The following is a 23,296-nucleotide window of genomic DNA, read 5'->3' on the forward strand; positions in this document are numbered from 1 at the left end:
GCCCGATGTAATTAGCCTCGGAGCCGCTGAAGCTCGCGGTACGTGGATGTGTAAAGAACCGAAAAGTGATGCAGGAGTCCGGCGGTGCCAGGCGAGGCACGGGCAGCACCAGGGGTGTGGGGGCTGTCTCTGCCGGTGCTGCCCCCCAGCTAGGGATGGGCAGTGGTACCCACTGCCCTCCAGCCCACCCTTCTAGTGGGAAATAAGGCGTAATTAGGACCACCGACTGCCAGCATGCTCACGCTAATTACTCCCCAAAGTGCAAGCAGGAGAGGGGCACAGAGCAAGTCCATCCCCCCTGGTACCAGGCAGGAAACTGAGGCAGGGTGTAGGGGTTGTCCCCCGGCCCCATCCCCTGCCGTTACCAGCACCGAGCACGGCGTGGGCAGGGCTCGCTCCAGGCAGGCTGTGCCCAGGCAGTGCAGACCCGCTTCCGTGATTTCATTTGTCTGGAAGCCTCAGAAGCAGCAGCAAAACAAAATGCGAGGCTCGGGGGGTGGGGAGGCTAATTTTACGCTCCATTAGAATCTCAGCTTACAACGGGAGCAAGGTCAGGAGCGGTGTCACCCGGTGGGTTATGGACAGCAGCGAGTTTACAGCGGCGCAGGCTGTCCCTAGCACCCTGAGGATTTGGGGAGGCAGGGTTACTGCCACGGGGAAGTGGCTGAGACATGCACAAATGGCAGTGCCTGGCCCCGTGCCACCACCATTGCTGCGCCGTGCCGCTGGGACCCGGGTAATGTCCCCACTGGGGCTCGACCCGTGGCCACGGCCGCACCACGAGGTCAGCCCCTCGCGTGTGCCAGCCGAGGGGGCGGCACAGACCAGCTCGCTGGAACTGCCGCTCTTTTCAACGCCCGTGCTTGGCTACACAGATTAAAAGTTAATGCATTTTAATTGGATACAAATTGTGACATGGGGAGAACACAGGAACAACAAAAGATGGCAGAGCAGAGCACAGAGCCTGAACCGACGGTGTCTGAAACGTGCCGAGGGTGCTTGGCAGCTTCCCCTGCCCCTCCACGCTGCTCCCCAGCACCCCCCCAGCCTTCACCAGACTTTAAGGCATTTGCACAGCGCCTGCTGGGGGGGCCTTGCTGATGGTGTGCCGCAGCTGCATGCTCTGCACTCCCCCGAAAACCAGCCCGTAGCATTTACAGACCCCTTCCCAAGTAAATGTAGCCCTGGTTCCCCAGCTCAGCACGCAGTCTGCACGGTGTGCAATGCCCATTTCCACGGTGTGCAATGCCCGTTTGCATGGTGTGCAATGCCTGCTTGCATGGTGTGCAATGCCCGTTTGCACGGTGTGCAATGCCCGTTTGCATGGTGTGCGATGCCTGCTTGCACACGTGGTTTCACTGCCAGCCATCAGGCACGTGGCCCCGCACCAGGGCAGGAGTTTCTCAGAGCCTGTCTGAGCAATGCTGGCTGGGGAGGGGACGTGTCGGCCGCGCTGCTTCGCCCCTTCCCACAAGGGCTGAGCGTTTCTTTTGCAGATCGCCTGGCAGCACCTCATTGCTAAATTAATTGTATGGCATTTTAGCGCTTTGATCATAGCTGACGTTCAGGATGTACCAGTTCCCTCGTACAGTTTATTTATTACACAGCCTAAGAAAACTATCTATTTTTTTCTCCAGGATGGGCACTTTTAGCAAGCACAGGAGCCCAGGGTGGCTGTGCCTGCTCCTGCCCACAGCCCGCTGAGCCTTTCCTGCCCTGGTGCAGGGGGGCCGAGCCGTGGTGACCCCCCCCCCCCGACGCACTTCTCACCTGCAGCTCCACGCCGTAGCCCGTGTAGACGGTGACATTGTAGGTGCACTCCAGGTAGCTGTGCAGGGGCAGCGGGGGGTAGTCGGTGGAATCGATGTAGCCCTCGGGGTCGTAGAAGCTCACGCTGCAGCGGACTGGGGGGGGGGACGCGCGTCAGACACTGCCCTGGGGGCCAGGCTGGTCCCGCCAGCAGCATGCACCCACCCCACCTCTTTTTGAGTGGAAAACCACTGCTAAGGAAGCAACCCTTCTCACCGGAGGCGCTCGGGCACTTCTGCAGGGCAGCTTTTGGGGAAACCCACGCCCCCGAAGCGCGGAAGGTTCCAGGTGGCCCCAGGACGCCAGTGAGCAGAGCTGCCCCCCGCCGCTGCTGGAACCCCCCCGAAACCCCAGCACAGCTTCCCCGTGCCAGCTTACCCGGGGTGGGCTCCGTGGTTATGACGGTGGTGGTGATGATGGTGGAGGTGGTGGTTTCTTGGCTCTCCTCCAGCGTGGAGCCGTTCCCCTCGCTCTCCGCGCTGTCCGTGCGGCCAACAGCAGCCCCCGTGGGAGCCGCGGTCGGGGCCGTGTCGGCATCACCGGGGCCGCTGGGGAAGGGACGAGCGGCCGCCGGCGGCAGGGTGGACGGGGAGATCTGCAGCACGGGGCGGCTGGTCGGGTCCCGGCCCCCCCAGGGCAGCTCGGGAGGGCTCAGCCTCGGTGCGTCCCCCCCAGCCGCTGCCTCTGCCGGCTCCTGGGAGGAGACGGGGAGCCTGGAGCCTGGCACGCTCACAGCCTTGGGGGGCCCCGGCAGGGTGGGCTTGGGCTTCAGGTGCTTCCTGGCTGCGTTTGCTTGCTTTGGAGCCGGCAGCTTTTTCTTGACAGTTTGTTTTGCATCAGCCCCGGGGGCGGCAGCGGGTGCCGGGGGGACGTGGCTCCGCGTGGGCAGCGTGGGTGCCTCTGCCGCCGGCTCAGCGCCGTCCTCCGCCGGGGGCAGCAGGTTGAGGGCTGCGCCGTGCCCCGGCCCCCCGGCGCTGCCCACCGCCTCGTCTGCCGGCTGCTCCGCGCCCGGGGGGTCAGGGCTGGTGGGGAGCAGCGCTGCCTCCGGCCTGCCGTCTGCAAAAGAGGGGGGGAACAGTGGGAATTCGGCGATTCTGGGCATGAAATTACAGCTGTGCCCGCGGCACAAAATCAGCCCCCCAGAGAGCGGCGGCTGATTGAAAGCCCGCTGCTCTCCCAAACGTGCTTATTACGGGGAAGCAGTAATGAACCTGTGCTGATTCCCTGAAAGCTGGCTTTCTGCTGGGACTCGGTGGCCTTATCGTGCCGTTTCAGAGCTGCTATTTGGTCTCTTTATCTAGAGGTCAGCTGTTCAGAGAGGTTTGCTCGCTCACGCTGAGTTTGTTTCTCTGCCTGGCCGCTACGAAAAGCCTTTATTTTTGCAATTGCCATCAGCAAATACGGTTATTTCAGAGCCTGATTAGCCCGCGGCTCTTCCCTATTGTCTTCCCCCCGCCGCTGCCTGATGGAGGACAGACACGACCGCCTTCCTCCAGCCCCCCACACCAAAGCACCGTCCGGGCCTGCGAAGCCGCTCCTCGGGCAGGGGCAAAGCCGCGTGCGGGAGGTGAGGGCAGGCAGAGCCGTGCCGCCGCCGCCCGGCCGGGGAGCTAACTGCGTGAAACGCGGACGTCTGCCCCACCGGTGGGTCTGGCTGGGCTGCAGCCCACAGTGAGAAATAAGCTCTGAGCAGCACCGCGGCTCCGCGAAGTGCTGCAGGAAGCCAGCAGAAGCCGAGCGGCGACATTTCCCATGGAAACTGCAGTTGCCAGGGGAGGTGCGCAACGCGATGGGGAGGCTGTGCTCGGGCTCCTGAGGGCAGCGCCAAGGGGACACGGGGGCAGCGAGGCTCCGGAGCCCGAAGGGGCAGCGAGTGCAAACCCAGGGAGGTCAAACCCCAGCAGCGGGGCCGCCCGGGGACGTGCAGCCTGGGGTGTAAGCGGGGGTGAAGGTTCTGCCCCCACAGCCCCGTGCCCTGCCCCAGCTGTCCTCCGGGAAGGCACGGTGATCCTCTGGCTCACCCCGGGCATTTCGTCGCAATTGCTGTTACAGCGTCTTCAGACAAGGGCACAACACTTACGTTTAAATTTAACCTGATTTTCTGCATTTCAGGTTCCAGCAATTAGGGTAGGACCGGCATGGAAAGGAAGAAAGGAGCTTTTTGGTGTGAGACCTGGAATGTGGGGACACTTCAGGGTTATTACCACGGGTGGGTGCAGTTTCCCCAGAGTTCAGCCACCATTAACATCGCCTGGTGACTTTAATGCCTTTGAACGTTTGCTTCTGATGTGTTAGGGCTGCTGGTGCTGTGCTGGCAGCACCAGCACCGGGGCAGAGCAGGACAGCGCGGTCCTGCCGGCTGGTGGCAGTGCTGGCAGCGTGGAGCACCGCGGGGCACCATCGGCGTCTCGTGGCAGCCGGTGGCATGGGCACCAGGACAGGATCAGCACCAGGACCAGGCACCAGGACAGGATCAGCAAGAGCACGGGGAAGCTGGCGGGTGCCGACGAGCCTCAGCCCGGCTCTGGGCAGGGCTTGCCCGCAGCGCTGCCCGGGCTGCAGGAGCCGGAGCTGCTCCTGCCCGTGCCACGATGCCTGGAGCACAAGCCCCGCCAGCCTTGCTCCTCCCTGCCCGCCCCGAGGATTTCACCAGGAGGACGCCTGACGGGGAAGAAAGTTGCAGGGACCTTAAACCCGCCGCGGCGGTGACGCTGCAGAGTGCGCGGCGGAGCTGCTTGTTATGCTGTTCATGATCCTCCGGCTGCTCTGCAGCTCCCCCAGCCTGTTTGTTCCAGCCATCTGTTGCCTCTCATTATATATTTAAGTGCTGATCCTGGAAACACTCGGGTACCCGCTCTGCTTTCCGCAGAGGTGCGCGCTCACGCAGAGGTGACTTGCATGTGGAAAGCTCAGTCCCTGCTTCCTTGGACTTGCTGGATTGGGGTCTTTGCAGGGCTTGGGCTCATGCACTGCAAGGTGTCAGCACCCACCCGGCTGGACCACGGACACCAGGCATTGTCACCTGCACACAGGCCAAGGAGAAAAGGGACCCGCAGCGGCAATGGGGTGGCAGGGTCTGGCCCTGAACATCCCAGTGGTCCCTGCCACCCCCCTTTGCCACCAAGCAATCGTTTCTCTTGCTGAGGCTTGCGCAGGGGTAAGCAGCAGGTAGGTGGTCAGCGGGATGCTCTGCAGCAAGAGCAGCCCGGTGCCAGCAGGGGAGGCACCGTGCAGCGGGGGGAACATCCCCTGCTGTGTAACGGGGCGGCTGGAGCCTGCGGGGCAGGCACGCAGACACGGGCAGCTTGGGCAGGGGCAAATGGCCCATGGAAAGTTGACTTTGCTTGGTCTTCTGCTAACCAAAGCAGTTTGTGGTGAGAGCCAAGGGTCCAAAGGTAAGAGAACACAACAAAGAACAGCAAGGGCTGGGAGAGCTATCCTGAAGGATGGAGTTTCTGAAATCCAGCCTTGAAAGGCAGGAGAGGTGCTTCTGAGGTGCAGTGAGCTAACAGCAGCAGCCAGGGGCGTTCCCCACCACAGCCCGTGGGCTTCCTGCTCACCTGGCAGGGGCAGGCACTCCCCAGGGCACTGCCCCCGTGGCCCCCAGGCCACTCCTGCCCCCGGGGGGTGCAGAGCCCCTTGCAGGGGCTGCTGGTGCTGCCCCGGGACAGGGGGGGGCCGTGCCAGTGCCTGCCCCAAGCCCTAAGCCCCAGCCACACCGCAGCCGGCCCCAGCCACCGAGAGCTTTCTCCCCGCTCCTGTTATGCTTTCCACGACTTAAAATATTAATTCCTTAATTAGCAGTGGTTCAGCAAATTCATTAGCCAATTCCCTTAGCACATTAGGAGACATTTCACACACATCGTCTGCAGCCACTGACTTGTGTCAGCTCTGAATCACGCCCCGTCTCCCCCGGGGCTGGGTGCCACGGTCCCCACGGGCGCTGCTGGGCCCTGCACCCTCCCCTCGCTGCTCCGTGCTCCCCTCCTCATCCCGTTAAGGGCTGGTGTTGGTGTCAGGGCGAGACGGGCACCCTGCAGCTGCTCTGCCCTGGCAGCTCTGCCGGGCTCTCCTCTGCTTCCAGCTTCCCCTCCTGGTCCATGGATGGGACTCGCTGCTGGTGGCTGCTCCGGCCGCGGCTCTGCCCGGTGGCCCGTGCTCGGCAGCGGGTTCTCCTTTACGGGACAGGATGGGGTTGTCAGACAAGGAAGAGGCTGCTGGCCCCAGGACGCAGATGGAGGGGGCCTCTGGCAGGGGGACACGGCGGGACAGCCGGGGTGTTCCCGCAGGAACCTGCACCCTTGAAGTCGCCGCGTTAGCAGAAGCAGCAGGAAGCGTCCCCAGGTTATTTGCCGTGTGCTCTTCGATTCTTAATGGATGTCGCCGTTAAGCCGTATTTTATGCTTTCAGAAAGTTGACTAATTTCTTATTAGATCCTTTGCCAGGATGCATTTAAACAGTTCTGTCCTTAACAAAGCATGAAATAAAACACTCTGTGTAGCGGCTCCGTAATGAGATACTTAACAGGCTTTAGTTTGTAAAGGGCAAATGCGTATTTCAGGGAAGCAAATGCCGGCCGGGCTGAAGGGGGGAGATGAAGATGTGGGGGGGCTCTGGAGTCCCTGACGAATTAGGGCATCCTCCTCACTACAAGAAAGAGCAGTAACTAACGATGCCAACTCCTGAGCGCATCGCCTCCAAGCCAGCGCCGCGCTCCGGCACGTCCCCAGGGTGCAGGAGCCAGCTGGGCACGGGGCACAGGTTGGCCTGGGCATCCCCACACCTCTTTCCCACCGGCATCTCCAGGTTTGCTGCCTGCAGAAGCCCCCCCTGGGGGCAAGAAGCACGGCTCTGAGCCCTGCCAGCCCCGCCAGCTCTGTCTGGGGTGTCCTGGGCCACATGGGCTCAATGTCTGACTGCTGGTGCAGCACATCTCCTCTGCCCTTGCAGGGCCCTGTGACAGTTTCCACCTGAACTCCGCATTACAGCCTTTTAGATGATGTGTTTGAGCAAGTATTTACAGGAAAAAAAAATATTAAGTTTGCAACTTATGCAAGAAATCTGCTTTTCCCCTTGTGCTTTCGGTCTCTGCAGCCACCACCAGCACGGGCTGAGGCTGTTTGATGTCCCCTGGGTGCTGCAGGATGCCCGTGCCCCTTGCCAGCTGGGAGGCCGGGCTGCGGAGGGGAGGAGCAGCAGGAACCTGCCCGGCTGCCGAAATCCCTTCAGCTCTGCACAATCGATCCGGAGATACCGAGCTGGTGGAAGAGACATGATCGTGTTTGACCTTGATCTAATCTGCTAAACCAGCTCTGCAGAAAGCAGAGCTATCGCAGCGTACAAGGGTTTATGTTGTCACCGGCTCAGTAACGCCCCGGAGGTGGCTGGAGGCTGGGAAGGATGCTCGGAGCCCCGGCAGCGCTTGCAGACAGCGCCGGCAGCCTCCCTGCCCTGGGCACCCTGCTCGCAGGGCACCAGCCGCCTGCCCAGCCAGGGCGGTTTTGTCTTGCGCTTTTGAAGACGTTTGTTTTTCCTGCTGCTCAGAAATAAACCTGCTTTCTGTGCACACGCAGCGACAGATTTCAGGTCGTGGCCTTGGAATTTGCTTTGATGGCCCAAATGAGTGAAATGTCACGTATTAAGCAAAGCAGTGAATGAGATTGTAAGTCCCGGCGACTGAAAAAAAGCTAATTAAATGCGAGCCAAAGCTCTCCCCTTTGCCACGATTTCATTTACTACCAGCTCTCGCTCTCCATAAAAGTGAAGCAGCCCTTTCAGCGCTCCCTCACGAAGAGCAGCCTGCACGTGCTGTTCACAAACCAAGGACACATGGATCCCCCGTGTCCCAGCCGGGGTGGCAGGTCCGTGTCCCGCGGCCGGCGGTGGCACGCGCCTGTGCGCTGCTGGAGCCGCGCCGCGCCGCAGAGAGCGGGGAAATCTGATTGCTGCCAGGATCTCAGCTGGAGAGGCTTAGAGGAATTAGGGAACTGCAAAAGCTTGATAAAAGGATGCTGAAATAATCATAAGGCACTCATTTTGCTGCTGTGCTCCTGAAAGAGCTAAACCGTGAGTAGCTGTATCGCCGGGTTCCCATTACTAATACTGATGCTATCGCTGCCTGGCTGCGCGCGCCCCTTCCCAGGCTGCCGGAGGACTGCGGCTTGATTGCTCGAGTTCAGGAGCTGCTGTCCTCAAGGTTTTAGTGAGCTGATTATACCAGAAGCCCTGAGAAGCTTACACGGATGCTGTTAACGATGCTGCTCAGACCCCACGCTCTGTGCGCTGGGCTGGGGCGCTCAGTCTGCAGGCAGCGGGTCTGCACCGGGTGTCCTGCACGAGCCCGTGCCCAAGTGCCAGGAGTGGTCCTGCACCCCAGTGCACCCCAGTGCACCCCAGCACTCCCCAGTGAACCCCAGCATACCTCAATGCACCCCGGCCTCTGCGTGCCCCAGCCCCTGCAGCGCTTCCCGGGAAGCAGCCGAGTCCCCCCAGGAGGGGAGGACCGCCGGGCCCTGCGGCTGGGGACGGAGGGGGAAGGTGGCTGCAGCTCCCGCGGGGAAAAGCCAGCCCTTGCCCTTGCCCTTCCCAGCTTTCCAGCTTTTTCTTGAGGGGTTCCTTGGCTTCGCCCAGCAAGGACCACGCTCTGAGCACCGCCAGCACCATTCTCACCCACACGGTCAGATTTCCTGTGCATTGCAATGCTTCAGACGCACGCACTGCTGATTAAATCCCAAACTTCCTTCTTCCACAAGTTCATGTAGGGCTGGTCCTTATCTCAAATGGAAGCGGGGCATCGAGGAGCATCCCCTGATGCAACCCCTTGCCCGTGTTGCTGGAGGGCAGCACGGGTGGGAAGGAGCACGTTGTGATCCTGGGGGCTGCCACCCCGTGCCCACCTCCAGCGAGCACCGCGGAGGTTTCACCGTCACAGAGAAGAGAAAAAGACAGCTTGAGTGTGAAGCAGGGATCTGAAAAAAAGCAGGTGGGGTCCATCAAAACACGCCGGTGTGATGGCTTGGAAACGTTTTGGTTTGGTTTCAAGTCTTAAAACATTTTTGCCTTAAATCTTGAAGAGCAGAAAAAGCTGAATCAAAACAGTCTTTCATTTTCAAAATGTCAAAACTGAATGATACCGCCTGGATAGCCAACAGGAAATGTGAAACCTGCTCTCTCCCGCAGTTACTATTTCAGCAAATTAAGTTTTCCAGTGGAAAAAGAAGTTTCCTTAGCATCCTGACAGTTCAACTTATAAGCAAATAAAATAGTAGCAATCTAATCATCAGTGAGTCATACATGTGGGAGCGCAGATAACTCAGCCAGAGGAGTATCTGCCCCTCGCATCGTGTGGTTCTGATCCAGCGTCATGCGCAAAGGCTATTTTGTGCGGCAGTGAGCCGGTGAGCAGGGACGGGAAGGCTTCGAGATGGGCTTCATCCAAATGTTCATATCGCAATCAGAGAAAATAGAAAATAATTCTCCTATGGCTTGATCTACAGCCAAGAAATGAGCTGCGGCACAGCCGGGGGCTCGGAGCGAGCCGCGGGGTGCCGGAGGTCAGGATTCGCTGCAGTTATCGGGAGTCGGGACAACAAAACCCCCCGACCTGCAGCCCCCCGGGCGGGTGCTGAGGCTGGTGCAGCACCTCTGCTGCCCGACGTGCTGCCGCCCCACAGCTCGGGGCTGTGCTGGCCCTGCCGGCTGCCAGACAGGGCCGTGGTCCCCGGGGACCGCCGCACGCCACCGGGGCTCGGGTGGCCCCGGGGGGCTTCGGAGCGGCTTTAGGTTGATGGTGAATTAGCCATGCACAGGGGCTTATTTATGCTCGTAGCACTGTGGTCTGAATATTTCATTTTAAAATTTACATCTGTGTCACTAGCAACGCTCAAATAAGGTTGCCATGGAAACCGCTCATTACAGGCAGAGGATGCTGGCGGCGCGGGGCGGTGGCAGAGCGCCGTGGCCAGGGAGGGCACGAGGACACGGACCTGGCTTCCCTGTGCCGTGGCAGCTCCGTGCTGCCGGTCTGTCCTGCGACCACAGGTGAAATGCAGCGTGCAGGGAAAGCAGCACGTGGGGAGGGCAGGGCTCAGCGGGGTGCTGGGGTCCTCCGTGTCCGCAGAGGTGCCGAGCTGGTCCCTACAGACTCCTGTGCCCGTGTCCCTGGGACATCACGTCCCCACATACCTGGGACACCACATCCCCAAAACCCTGGGACACCACGTCCCCACGGCAGGGAGCGAGCGGCAGAGCTGACCCCAGCTCCTCACCCAAGAGGGGCTGCAGCCACATCCAGTGGCGGGGCAGGGAACTGAGGGAGGGCTGGGAGGCTGCAGCTCTTCGGGTCAGAAAGCTGCAGAGCCAGGTAAACGGCACCCGAGAAGCGTCAAGAAGAAAATGGGGTGGTGGCAGGAGGATGCTACTGGACGAAGTGCTGGAGAGCTGATGCTGGGGATGAGGGGGGCCGTGGGGGCACCAGCATTGTTCGGGTGCTCCAAGCAGGGAACAGGAGCAGGTGAAGGATGCTGCGGCCACGTGCAGGCTGACAGCTGCAAGAAATCCCGTTCTGAAAGCACTTGGCCTCAGCTCCGGGCTGAAAGGGGCCGAAAAGCCCCGAGGCCTGGCCGTGAGCGAGCAGGGGTTGTGGCAGGGGTTGCTCAGGGGGTGGGGAACATTTTGGCAATGAAACGCTCGTCCAAAAACCCGCTTTAACAGGGGCTATGTACTGCTTGTGCCTGATTTGCTTTACCGCAACAAATACACGAATTAAACTTGCAAACCTCTCCCCCCATGCTCCGGAGAAGCTTGTAACTGCTCTAACGATCCGCGGCCGCCTGACAGATGCCTGGAAATTATACACTTCTCCCAGCTATGAGGAAAATGGATTTTCCTCCCCAGTGCTGCTTCATGGAGCTGGAATCGATACGACTTTGACTCGCAGGCATTTGTTTTGGCCACGCCAGCTCCCGCGGCTCCGGGGGCACTTTGTGACGCTGCAGCCGCTGCCTGCGGTCCCCGTGTCCCCGCGGACCAGCCACGGGCACCCCTCGCCCGTGGTGGCAGGGTGGTGGCACGGAGAATTTCCCCTTCCTAGGGCCGGGCCTCACCCGGTGCAACCAGAAGGCTCCCCGCAGGGTCACCCTGCCCACCAAACCTCCACGCTCAGAGGTGTGCCCCAGGCTGGCCCCTTGCAGCCCCACCACCACGGGACGGGACCTGCCCGGCCCCACACGACCCCCCCCGTGTCACTGCCCCCCTGCGCCCCCAGGTCGCTCACGCAGGGCAGGGGGCGAGGGCAGCGCGATGCGGTGCCGGGGTGCTGGTTCCCCAGCGCCGGCCCGCAGGGAGGAAATGGAGCATTCTGGCAGCCTTTCAGGCTACAAATTGAACTGGGGGAAGAGAAGCTCCTTCTTTCTCAACTAATCATCCAGCCTAGTCATCTATATCAGGGTATAAAATTAAATGGGTTCCTAAAGAGAGAGTATATTTAGATACAAAAAGCCCATTCTAGTCAGCTATCTGAGACTAAAATAATTAATCTTCCATCACTATTAAGATGTGCTGTAGCAGATCTTGGGAAGCGAGTGCTGCGATTAACCCTTCGGGAGCAGGTCAGCCCTGCTGAACCACAGCTCAGCTTGCCCCAGCCACGCTCAGCTTCACCCCCGCACAGGGCACACCGGTCCTCTGCCCCTGCAGCCCCTACCGCAGAGCCGTGGTGGTCCTGGGACCCTCCTGAGCTGCCCCACACCGGGAAGGGTCCATACAGCACAGCCAGAAGGGCTTTGCCCCAAAAGCTCTGATGTCCCCAAGGCGCTGGGAGCAGGGTGCCAGACAGGGGCTGTCCATGTGTCCCTTGGCATCCCTCTGTTCAGAGCACCCACGGTGCTGGGCAGTGACCTGGTGGCCACCTTCCCCTGTCCCCTGCTCCCCCCACCTTTGCTTGTGTCCCCTGTCGGCCTCATCCTGGCCCTGGCACGCGTGGCACTGGGCACAGCAGCGCTGCACCGACAACTCTCTGGGTTAGCTGAACCCGCCTGTGTCCGGGCACTGCTGGGAAACAATCACAAACACACAGCCCTAAAACAGCTGGGACACAAAGTTTAGTCTAATTATAACAAATGACTATTTCTCTGCGTAGTTATAAATCATTCATGCTCTCACTCCCAGGCGGTCACATCCGCGGATTATCCGACTATTCAGAATCTCCTGATTTTGTTCTACCTGTCTGGAGCGCGTTCGCTGCTTGGTTTGATTTGATTTCCACTCCGGAAAAGAAAATACGAAATGACAACGCAGCGTTAGGGACCCAGGTGAGCAGAACCGCCCCACGCTCCTCACCGCAACACCGCAGCCTCGCGAAGGGCTCCTGCCGGAGCTGAGGGCACAGCTCCGTGCGCTGCAGGGCGCGGGGTACAGCCGAGCTGCCTTGGCCAGAGCTGCCTGGCAAGATTTGTATTTCTTTCGCAGCACGGAACAGGAATCCAAATGTGGATCCCGTCCAAGCTGCCGAGAGCAGAACAGACAGGCGGCAACCTCGGGGGGCTCAGGTGGCTCAGGGGGCTGCCGGCAGCGCTGTGTGCCTGCCCGTGGGGGTTCGGGGCACCCCGAGGCAGCTCTGCTGGGCAGGGCGGGCAGGGGCTGGCCAGCGGAAGGCTGCAGGGGGGTGGCCCTGGGGTGCGGGGGCTTCTCCCACCCCCAAGCTGTGCCCACCTGCATGCCCCTGCCTCCCTGGGGACAAAGCGGGGCTCTGCTCCATCACTTTTCTGGGTGCCGAGGTGGCTCTGTCCCGCTGCACAGGGGTGCTTGTGTCGTCCCCCCCCTTACCTGCCCCTGGGGCACAAACTTTCCCCGAGAAATGCCGTTGTTTGCATTCCCTCCCCTCTCAGAGGCCGTGCAGAACCTCCCCGCCTGCTGGCTGTCACTGCCTGCTGCCCTTGAAAAGACCCCTGGTGCACTCCTCCGAAATTACGCGGCTCTGGTGCCTAATGATTCCTGACAGATTGCGAACAGTCCCGCTGCTCGCAGTCAGGAAGGCAGGAAAAGTGCTGGGTTACTGATGGCTGTGGTTATCGCAGTTATTGGGCCGCATCGATTACGGGGCTGCCGGAGCTCCGGAGGCCGCCAGCACCGGGGCAGGGCCCAGCACCCCCAGCCCCGTGCCGGTGCCAGGCCCGGCACAGCAGTGGCATCGCCGGCACGAGGCGGCCCACGGGGCAGGGACAGGGCACGTGCTGCTCCCAAACGCTGTTTGTCAGCTTGAAACCCCACGGGGGAGACGTGATGCACTTTGTCAGAGTCACCTCCTTCGCCACTTGGCATTTTCCCTCAGAGGAAAGCAACAAAGCACGTCAGCTGCCTGTTCCTCGCCGTGTCACGGCAGTTTGGGATCTGGCTGCACCCCTGTTCCCTCGTCTCGTCCAGCACAGCGCGGCTCAGCTCACGGCAGCACTGCAGCACCCGGAGCACCCAGCACCGCTGTGCCACGGATGGGGCCGTGCCCCGCGAGCTGCCTGGGTAGCTGTCCTGGCAAAGCCCCAACCTCCAGAAACGAGCCTGTCTTTAGAAAAGGTTTGGCTAAAGAAATCTAAATTTCAATCTTTTTATTTTGCTTTTTTTCCCGTAAAAAGGCATTCCTCCTGCTGGAGGCAGAGCAGCAGCTCTGGGCTGGCAGGGGGGCTTCACCCTGCCCTGCCCCGCATGGGGCCCCCAGCCCACCCCGGGGCCACCACGCCGGGCAGGCGGGCGGCAGCTGCTGCTCCTCCCCACCTTCCTTCACTTCAGTGGCACTGCTTCTTATAAAATTAATTGTCAGCTGTATCAGTCATCGGTGAGCTGTGTTTTAAGTACGGCCTGGCAGAACTAATTCCATTTCTGCACTGTGTCTTGCTGGATGATGATAACCTATGTACGGCTTCTCCCACAGAGCCTAACGACGAGCCGTTGCACTTTATTTTAATTAATACGGATAGCAAAGATATTTCCATTAGCCGTCGCAGCGTCAGCCGAGAAGCAGGGTCCTCCTGCGTGGTGGCAGAGTGGCGGTACCCTCCCCGCCGGAGGCGCAGTGCAGCCCCACGACACGGCCCCACAGCAAGGCTGCACCCTGACCCAGCCCTGCCCTGCCCGGCAGAGGCATCGGTGCAGCTCCGGGGCGCAGCGTGGCGAGGGCAGCACCGCATCCCTGCTGAGTGAGGAGAGGGGATGCGGCAGCCCTGGGCGCTGCGCACTGCCCTGCGGAATTCAGCCTGTGCCCGGGGCTGAGCAGCTGGGTGGCACTTGGGAGGCTGGCCCAAGAGTGCTCCCGTCCCAGCCCTTCCGCTCCCAACACCGGTCTGTGGGTCCGTGCTGAATTGCCATGGCACAGAGAAGCTGCTTGCGCCTGCACAGTCGCGGTCCCAGTGGCAGTCAAGCCGTGCTGGACGAGCCCCTGCCCAGCCCCGCTGCCCCAGCAGTGAGGCAGCCTCAGGGGAGCCGCACTGCGGTGCAATGCTGCACCACACCGCACGGCACCGCACGGCACCGCACCCCATCACGCCACGCCGCACGCCTCTTGCACCTTTGCAAACGCACCACAAGCCTTCGGGTGACCTCGGTGCAAAGAGCCACGCCGGGGCAGGCCACGGTGGCCATCTGCTGGGTCCCCCACTTCCCAGGACAGCTCCGTGTCCTGCCAGCCTGGCTCTTCGGGGAGGGGGCTGCTGCAAGCTCCGCACCCACACGCGCTCAGAGAGTTTCCTACCAGCCCGGTACCGGTGACATTACCCGTCAGATCTTGGTAAATATTAATCTAGCCATGCTGCTCGATAGGAGCAGGCCCCAGGGCTGTGGGGGAGTGCGGAGGCTGCGGGGCTCCCTCGGTGCCCACCAGGTGAGTTCTGTGGGGCCGGCCTTGGGGCCAGGCAGCGAGCGTGCTCTGAAACAAAGGACTTCTCGGTGGCCTCCTCCCTCCGATACAGGAGGACATGCAATTATAAGGCATGATAGTAATTTCTGAGATTTGGAACAATTAAACTGGCTCCCTGGTATTTCTGACGAAAGCAGTCCCTTATTCCCCAAGGAAGTAAAAGCCTTCCTTGACCTCTGCTCTATTATTCCGTCTGATTGATCTTAATTATAACAGAAAGGATAATGATAGCCTTTGTGGGGGTGCAAGTACATCGGGAACAAAGATGACAAGCTCTTTGTTGAGAGCGCGAGCGCACCAGGGCATAGATGGCAGGCACAGCCGCTCGGAGCAGCCCCTGCGCCCTGCTGACGAGCCTCCCCCTGCTAACGAGCCTCCCGGAGCTCAGCAGCTCCACGTGCCCCGCGAGCCATCACGCATGACCAGCGCCTGGCCCTCCGCTCGCGGTGCTGCTGCCAGGTCTCTGCTCGCCCCCAGGAGCCCCCATGCTCCCCCGGAATGCCAAGCTGGGGCGAGAAGGCTCTCGTAAAGGGGCAAAGCAGACTTGGTGCTCCCCGGTGGCAGAGAGCAGAGCCCTTCCCTCCCGCAGCATCCGCAGCAGCACACCTTGCCCTGCCCGTGCCGTGCGCCCCCGCGCCCCCATCCCACCCAGGTGAGCAGTCCGGGGGGCTCGGGAACGCATCTCCCTCCCTCTCCCCCAGCAGCTCCATACACAGAAGATCAGGAAACAAAATACGTAAACAATTGCTTGTTTTGTTCATTAATCACAGCTGGATTGATTTAAGTGTGAAAGCTCTTATATGCTGGCCCTCGAGGTTGCTCCCAAAACCCTGCCTTGTGCGAGCAGTGCCTGGTGTGTTGGGGGGTGCAGCAGGAGCAGGGCTGGCCCCCGGGTCCCTGCAGGAGGGCAGCGTGGGGGCTCCTCAGGGGCAGCTTTCCAGCTTGCAGCTTTTCTGCTCCCTTCGAAACGAGGATTTGGCAGGTGCCTGACACCGCAGTTGCTTTACTGCTCCTGTTCTGGGAGAGACCACCACCAACCGAGCCCATCCGCAAGTGCTTTGATACCTGAATCGACATGCAGAGGGGGCTTCGTCAGATGTTCCTCGTGTTTTCCTGCATGACACGTATGTCATATTGCTTGTGCGTGTTTCCTGGCTATATCGTTATTTTTGACACAACCTGCTGACTGGGAAACGCAGTGAGAAAATACCTGACTCTGTTCTTCCCAGCAGGTAACAAATCAGTGAATTATAAAAAACCAGTGTGTGGTCCAGCCTGAGTACGTTTCTTTCCTACTACTGCTATTGTTTATGTTCCTACAGGGTAATAGTTGCTTTTAATGTACTTTTGATAGCAGAATAGTATGATTAAGATTGATTTCACAGATACATCTATCTGTTTTTAAGGGTTGTCTCTGACACACGATTGGGAATGCTCAAGGGATGACCAGCAGCTGCTGAAGTGGATCTGGGCCGCCCCTATGTGAGGACAGCCCTCAGGTGCCGCTCTCCACGCTGGCAGCACTGTGTTTAACCCAGGCGGCCGATACCAGGACCCAGAGCCCACCGTCTGCCCCTCGCAAGGCGCTCAGCATCTCCCCAGCCCTCACCCCCTGGGGACGGTCGCATCCTGCACCCGCCGCTGCAGGAGAGCCGCAGCCCAGGCAGGGTTCCTGGAGCAGCAGTCGGTGAGGGGCAGCGGGGCTGAGCGCAGCGGGCCGGGGCTGGTGCTGGCTGTGCACGTGAAACCCAGCAGCTGACTTCGTGGGAGCAGCAACCGGAGCAGGAAGAGCGGCAGTAGGTTCAACACAGACTCATAACTTGTGCTTTCTGCCGGCAAACGCTCTGGACTGCAGCTGGGAATGGTGCCAGGGGGACTCAGGAAGGAATCTTTCAGAGCTGAATGTCTTTTTCAGAGCAGACTCTAACTCTGGGCTCATAATCCTGAATTCAAGCAGACTGTTGCCTTTGCTATTCTTTCAGGCTCTTTGTTTTGATCAAAGAGGCAATGCTGTATAATTTAAGAAAGACTTTGCTTGCGAGGCCGGTTTGATGCATGTGGAGCAGCAATGTGGAAAAATACAGCCCTTGCCCGTGGAAGCCAGCTTGGATAATTTGAGTCACTTGAGGAGATGTTATTTGCCGTGACTCAATTCGATTTGTGTGGCTGGGTGACAACGTACCGACGCGCGGTAATGAAGTGCAGCCCCCCTGCTCCGCACCCTGATGCCGGAGCAACTTCCACGGCACGGCCCCAATGCCTGGGGAGCGCTGGGGGGCATGGAAACCTCTGCCTCCGGGGCAGGAGCAGGCAGCAGAAGGCTGAAAGCAGCCAGCACGTGGTGATGCCCAGCAGAGCTGCTCTGGTTGCACCAGGCGGGTCCCTGCCAGGAGACGTGGTGGCCTCTGCCCGCGATGCTGGGGAGCAGCTGCGGCGTGACGGGGGGCTGCAGCCTGCCTCGCGCTGCAGACACTCTAGAAAAGCCCCGGCTAGAGGGATGGGAACGCTTCTGAATGTAGATGCTGCAGAAGACATTTTGCACTGGAAAAAAACCGAAAGGATGTGCCTCTGGGGGGAACAGGCTAATCCTCCCATGTGTCACTGTCAGGAGAACATTAGGCTGTAGCTGTAAGGGCTCCTGTTTTGTTGCACCCTTCCCTCCCTACCTTTCCTAATGAATTCCAAGAAAGCTTCAATGCATTCTTAAATGGGAAACGCCGCGCTATGTCCTTCACAGCCGTCTACACAATAAAGACAGCCATTTCACCGCTGGCAGGCATGGGCTCCTCTGTGGGCTGGAAACAAAAGCTGAAAAGAAGCCTTTATATTTTTTTTGATCAGATAGCTTGAAAAGTTTGCTTTTAATTGAAATTGCCTCACTGATTTCATCTGAAAGTCAGCTATAAACCCCCTTCTGGGAGAGCAGCTCCTCACCGACGAGATGGCTGCACGGATCCTGCGCCGCCTCCCGCAGGAGGAGCGGCTCCAAGGGCCCAGGAGCAGCAGTAACCCTCGTCCTTCAGGATGCGGTGCTCAGTTTGGAGACCCGAAGCAGGTTTCTCTCTCCACGCAGTGAGCAGTGCTGTTGCCCGTCACGCTGGTGAATGGCAGGGAGCCAGGGCTCTGCCTGCAGCATCCTGCCGAGCCCCTGTCCCCCCGCATCCATCCTTGTACAACTGTGCCAAGGAGTGTCAGATTCGGTGCCGGGCTGTGGACACCCGTGCAGCACGCCAACTGGCCCCACGGGACCCGCAGCACCCACGGGCACCTCGTGCCCGCCGATGCGGTGGCTGCGGTGCTGCTCCTTGCGTCTCCTCTGCCCGCTCCGGGCATGTGCGCGAAGAAACTACTTTGAATTTCCTTTTTGAAGGAACGAATGAGGAAGAAAGACTATCAGGGGAAATTTATTTTGGGACAACTCTGAATACAGCACAAAGACAAATTGAAATATTTCCCTGTAACAGCGCAGGCTGGGGACGGAGTCTCGGATAAAAATAAAGTGGGATGCAACAGCACCTTTCCAATGGCATTAGCCCCATTCATCTCCCGGACGATGCCGCAGCCGTTTCGCTGGCAGCGTACAAAGGCATTAGGAGTTACGTTTTCCTTCGCTATTTCTCAACTATATTTATGCTGTGAGATGTTTGTGGAGGTACATTGTGTGCCTCGGGCAGAGGATTAATTCCAAACTGTCACCTCGCTTTTTGATGGGTTTGTAAATTCTGCTCTGTTGATTTGTGCTCTCAGTAAATTGATAAAATCCTCTTCCTACAACCTAATACACCATTTAGAGCTCGCCGGGGCTTTAGACCCCATTGGCTAACGTGTTTATGTAAATATAGTGTCCAACAGCAATTTTATAAGTGCTGCGTGGATAACCTGGATGGGTGATAAGGGGCAAAGGGAATGAAGCTTTTGGTCAGGGTTTGGTGCGCTTTGGCAAGCTGGGCTCCCACCCCGCACCCTTGGGTGCCAGCAGCAGCCGGGCTGCCCAGGGGTGCAGCAGCAGCGTGGTGCAAGCTGAGGGGCTCCCGTGTCCCACGGCCACCCGGGACAGGTGTCTGCTCCCAGCAGCAACGCAGACCCTGCCTCACCTGCAGCTTTTGGCTACGGGCAGGGAAAAGCTCTGGGAAGGAGGTGCTGGGGGCCGGGGTTTGGGGTGGCTTTGCAGACAGGTGGCTGCTTCAGGGATCTGACCCTCTGCACCAGAGCTGACCAGCCCTGGTGGTGCTGGGAACCATCTGGTGGTGCTGGGGCATGGTCTGGCGGTGCTGGGAACCATCTGACATCTCAGGATGCTCTTGGGGTTGAGAGCAGAGCTCTGCGTCCCACCCCAGGGGACCCACAGAGCAGGAGCACGTCTCAGCAGAGGGGCAGGCAAGCTAATGCCCTGGGACAAGGGATCAGATCTGTAACCACTGCTAGCATCATTTACCTGATTTTAATTCCTTCCCCTGTTTCTACCCGGTGTAAAGGGGGAAAAACTGGAGGTGTGTCCAAGTGGCGATCTGACAAGCTGCGCTCGCAGAGCTCCTCGTTGCAGTCAGGATGATGCTGACGTGCTGGGAACTCGGGGAGGCCTTTAGGGATGGCACAAGAGCGGTCTTTCCATTTAGGGACTCGGTATCTTGGCAAACGGAAGTTTATGGCTGTCAGGAATAGTCCATTTTTTACTGAAATTGACTTTAAATCATCATCAGAAAACGCAAGCCCAATGCCTGTGCATTGTCATGGAGCCCCATTGTCAGGGGGAAGAGCTGTAGGGCTGCAGGAGTGCGGTGGAAGGGATATCAGAAATGATTTTCTCCTGTATTGTCCCCCAGTCGCCGATCTACTAGAGATGAAGGATCTCATCCACCAAATGTTGACATGCTCCATTAATCCACCCTAAAAAGTCAGATGGAGATTCTCCCTTGAATTTTAAATATTTTCCGCCATTCCGACTAGCTCTGAAATCACCCCGAATTACCTTATTTCCTGAATGTTCTTGCACTGCCCCCGCGTTATTCCCATTCCATTATGCCTGGATGCTCGGACTAATTTACTGCCTTTATCAGCTCACTGCATTGCTCGCAGAACTACGCCAGCCCCAACAGCGACTGCTGCGAGACCTTTGGGGAGCCCCCCCCTGCCGCCCCCTCTCCTTCCTCGCCCTGGGGCTCCTGCAGCAGACTCACCCCGGTGCCCCGATGTGCCCAGCCCCGTGGCAGCCCCCAAGTCACGGCGGCACCGAGCACTTCCCAGCGCCCCGGCCGTCCCCTCCCGGTCCCGGGCTCTGCTCCTGGCCCAGGACGTGCGCTCGTGCGAGACGGGCAGACGTGGCAGCCCTTTTGCTGCGCGGATCGCACGGCTCCAGGATCAGCCCCGCACATTTTCCTTCTGTCACAGTTTGAATTTTTGGATGCTTTCGCATTTGGCACCGAATTTCCTTTCTAGACGAAAGCTTTGCATTTCGAATCACACCTCCAGGGCTGCCTGTCCTGGCCAGGCTGCCTGCGCGCTGCCTCCTGCTGCCAGGAGCCGGCTTTCGGCTGCATAAGGCTCCATCGAACCTTCCTCGCGCAGCCATCTGGCCGGGTTTCATCCTGCCCTTTTCCTTTCTATGCTCCTTGCTCTTCCGGAGAAGCCGCGGAGCCAAGCCCCCGACCTGACTTGCTGACATCGTTCGGCCTTTCCAGGGGCTGAGCGGAAGCCTGGCTCCCAGCCAGAGCCTTTCTACTGCAGACGGTGGGAGTGTGAGGTCAGGAAAATGGAGAAAAGTCTGGACGAACCTGTGCTCGTCCCTGCCCCGCGCAGAGCTGGGAGCTCTGGGCAGAATCTCCTTGCTTTGAACCAGAAAAGCTCCAGGCTCAGGCAGCACTCGGGTCCCATGGGGTCAGCCGCTGTTACGGCCCATAACCAGTGAAAGGAGGAGGAAAAGAAAAATAAAAAAAATTGCTGTGTCTGGGCTCTGCTCTGTCCCCTGCATGCTGCAGGCCAGGGTTTGGGCCGCCTGGCGAGATTCTTGCTTCTACAAACCAGTGCAACTCCGCCGGCTTTAGCGGCGTGATGTTAATTCACAGCAACACGCATCGGAGGATTTGCTATCCCACATCCACGTCAGTTAAGGAAGACGCTGGACCAGAAATAGTCTCCTCTGGAAATAGCAAGAGGAGCGTCCCCTCCCTTCCTGCGCCAGCCACAGCCCCCCATACCTGAAAGTCCTGCAGTTTCGTGCTGATCGCCCTCACCCCTTTCCCAGGGCCCTTGGAGGACCCCCCCAGCAATTTGGGAGGGGTGCAGGCACCGACCGGGGCTGTGCAGTCAGCACGGAGCCCGGCTGCTGATGCCAGTGGGAGGTGAGCAGTGCCCATTGCAATGCCCGCAGGGAGCAGAGGGACCGGGAGCTGCAGACCCTGGGGACAAGAGGCCAAGCTGGGACCATCGGGGAACATGAAGCAAGTCAGGGACTGGTGGCGAGGACCTCCCCTAATTTGTGAAATCCCCACGGCAGAAGTCTGTGAGGGAAGGGAGCCGGGCTGCCCAGGGGTCGCTGCATGGCTCAGAAGTTCGGTGTTTCTCTTCTCCACCCTCCCAGCGGCACAGCTCCTGCAGCAACCCCGCCGGAGAAGCAGTAGCACGGGGGCAGCCCATGAGCAGTGCTGCTGTCTTTGCAAGAGCAGCAGAAATGTGGGGCTGGGCTGCTGGAGCTGCCCCAGCTCTGCTCCCGGCCCGGTGAGGCGGCAGGAGGCACAGCGTCACCGGGGCATGACAGGGCTGCTCCCCTGGGCCCTGCACCACCAGCCTTAACATCCTTAACAACCGGGCTATTAGCAAGCTGCAACACCAGACAGGCATCCGGCAGCCTCTCCTGGAAATAAAGGACACTTTCCGTTAGCATCTCGGTGGAAAAGGGCTGCTGCTGCAAAGCCTTTCTCCCTCCTTTCATCCCGGCTGATGCAGGCTGGGGTGGGCTCAGGGCTGCAGAGTGAGCAGCTGAGGGCCGGCACCGTACGGGTGTCCCCGGTGCACCTGGTCCGTGCGTCACCACGTGCTCGCCAGCACGAACACTGAGCTTGGGAAGCAGGCTCCTCTGGGAAGGGCCCTGGAAAGCCACGTAAGGCGGCTGCGAGCAGCAGCTGAACCGCGCGAACCTGAGTCAGAGCGACACGAAATCCCCCCTGGCCCCACGGCAGCCTGCCCAGCGCCATCATCCCTTCGCTTCTTCCTTCCCACCACCTCCGCTCTCCAGGTGCAGCGAATAACCGAGCTCTCCACGCCACCAGGACCCCGCGCTAAGAGCCTCAGCACCCCCTTCCACTGGTGCTCCTGCTGTCCCGAGCACCACGTGCCTGGCGGCCCCAGCGCTACAGACACAGCACCAGCTCAGCACTGAATTCAGCAATTTCATACTCCTGACAAGAGGGCAAATGCATCCTGATGGACTGGAAAATTGGAAAGCTACTGCTCATGCTTTATTTTCTATAGGCATCTACCCGAACTCCCGCAAGATACATTTATTGGCAGGCTCCAGTTCCAGCCATGTAACTGCGTGTTATGCTAATTAAAATATAGCCTGTGTTTTGTAACAGGATTTCCTTGGAGCATACTTTACTGTTCAGTAATCACTCTCAAATATTTGAAAAATAAAATCCCATCAAGTAAATAACTTTTGGATGGCTCACGGTAGGTTCCTTGTTTTCCAGAACCCCACTGGAACTGGCAGTGCTCATCACCATGACAGAGGATGTAAAACACGCTGATCTGTAAGGCTGCTTGTAGTCTAGATCAAAAGCTGCATGGTATTTAATCATACAGAGCACATTTCATTAAAAAAGAAAATCTGTTTGTACCAAAGGGGATAGAAAAGTGGCACGGAGCTCAGTTCTGTCCCTGAATATCCCCACTGACCAGCTCTGCCCCTACAGAAGGAGGTGGCATTGTCCCCCCATCCATTTTTAACACCCGTGTATAATATAAACACAGAGTGATGCCTTGCCACACCTCGTGTGTACTGGCTCATCCGTATCTTAGTGTCTATTAATTCCTGAACCTAGCAGAAGCTGACTTACAGCCACCGTGGCTGGGTTACGCACTGATATGCTCTGCACTTCCCTTTTTACAGCGTTTGCTTTTATGAGACCTATATGAGGCATTCTGTATGGCAGGTGAGCACACTTTGCTGAATTAATCCACAGACTGCATCTTCGGGCCCTAATACTTCCATCACATTCCTCACTCAATGAGGAATGCATAGAAAAAGTCATTCGTAACGCTGTAAAATCCACAGAGTGCGCATTTTACGTAGCATCTTTATGCGTTCATGGTAGCTAAAACACGGGAGAAGTAGAGGGCTGAGATGTTAATTCAATTGTATTGCTGCCGCTCCAGACTCTCCCTGTTCTTTCTGTTAAGCAGCAGAGAAGAAAGAAGAGGCAATGACTATGGCCGCTGACACCTCCCCGTGCCTCCACTCCCGCTCTCTGCGGCCCCGCAGCCCGCGGCAGGCTGGGCGCACGCTGTTATCTCCTTCCTTGCGACGGCGCCGCTTGGGGTGCTGCTGGTTGCAGAGGGAGCACGCCGCGAACTTGTTGCAGACCGCGC

General features: G+C 59.1%; 1 protein-coding gene across 2 annotated transcripts in view; it reads right to left on the reverse strand.

Moving 5' to 3' along the window:
• Positions 1-23,296, reverse strand: part of SEZ6L (seizure related 6 homolog like) — a 39,129-nt gene that overhangs the window by 12,923 nt on the left and 2,910 nt on the right. For both annotated transcript variants that reach the window (XM_080559033.1, XM_080559032.1), the window contains exons 2-3: positions 2,188-2,865; positions 1,771-1,904 (exon numbers count right to left, since the gene is read on the reverse strand). In XM_080559033.1, coding sequence (XP_080415159.1) covers positions 1,771-1,904; positions 2,188-2,865 — 812 coding nt within the window. The remainder of the gene's footprint in view (positions 1-1,770; positions 1,905-2,187; positions 2,866-23,296) is intronic.

The sequence above is a fragment of the Anser brachyrhynchus genome (genome assembly GCF_964034855.1).
Source record: "Anser brachyrhynchus genome assembly, chromosome: 17".
Lineage (NCBI taxonomy): Eukaryota > Metazoa > Chordata > Aves > Anseriformes > Anatidae > Anser > Anser brachyrhynchus.